At 43.8% G+C, this 747-nt stretch overlaps 1 protein-coding gene across 1 annotated transcript; it reads left to right on the top strand.

Moving 5' to 3' along the window:
* The first annotated feature begins 293 nt into the window (after positions 1 to 293).
* LOC133060479 (ubiquitin-like protein 5) lies at positions 294 to 515 on the top strand. Its single transcript, XM_061147956.1, has one exon. It carries the CDS (start codon positions 294 to 296, stop codon positions 513 to 515), a length of 222 nt encoding a protein of 73 aa, XP_061003939.1.
* Positions 516 to 747: the final 232 nt, after the last annotated feature.

The following is a 747-nucleotide window of genomic DNA, read 5'->3' on the forward strand; positions in this document are numbered from 1 at the left end:
GACCTGGGTACAAGAAAACGAGAATAATATTGTTCCAGCAAACTATCTCTATGTGACTGTATTAAATATGGAAGGAGTGAGAAAGTATACTTTCAATTTTTTCTGTAAGAAAAACCTCATCAAAAGAAGAAAAACAAGAGATGAGGTGGGTGGAGTAGAAGAGTCTGGAGTTAGGGAAATGTGGTAGAACCCAGCCTGCCAGGATCCCCTGGCCTGCAAGAGGCTCAGCTTGGCCTTCAGGAGACCTGAAGTGGGGATGGGGCCCCAGCCGGAGTATGGGAGCTCCAGCCAGGATGACTAAGGCTTTTTGCAAGGACCCTCTGGGGAAGAAGGTCTGCATTAAATGCAATACTGATGACGCTGTCGGCAACCTTAGGAAGCTGACGATAGCCCAAACTGGCCCTGGACGGAACAATATTGTATTGAAGAAGTGGTACACGATTTTAAACCACCACGTGTCTCTGGGGAACAATGAAATTCACAGTGGGATGAATCTGGAGCTTTATTACCAATAGAACAGAATTCTTTCTCCCTACCCTTCCGCCTCCTCCCACCTTCATCCCCCACACTAATATGGATGCTTGTTTTTGGAAACTCATGTTAATGAACATTCAAAGGCTGAAAAAAAAAAAAAAAAAAAAAAGAAGAAGAAAAGTAGGCATTGTTATTACTTCCCTGTAGATTTCTCAACCTCATAGTGGCACAGCAGAAAAGAATCTGCCTACCAATAGAGGAGATGCAAGAGAT

The sequence above is a fragment of the Dama dama genome, chromosome 8 (genome assembly GCF_033118175.1).
Source record: "Dama dama isolate Ldn47 chromosome 8, ASM3311817v1, whole genome shotgun sequence".
NCBI lineage: Eukaryota > Metazoa > Chordata > Mammalia > Artiodactyla > Cervidae > Dama > Dama dama.

Excerpts from the sequence above, each read along its gene's own strand:
- LOC133060479 (XM_061147956.1), top strand. The coding sequence starts at position 294 with ATGACTAAGGCTTTTTGCAAGGACCCTCTGGGGAAGAAGGTCTGCATT.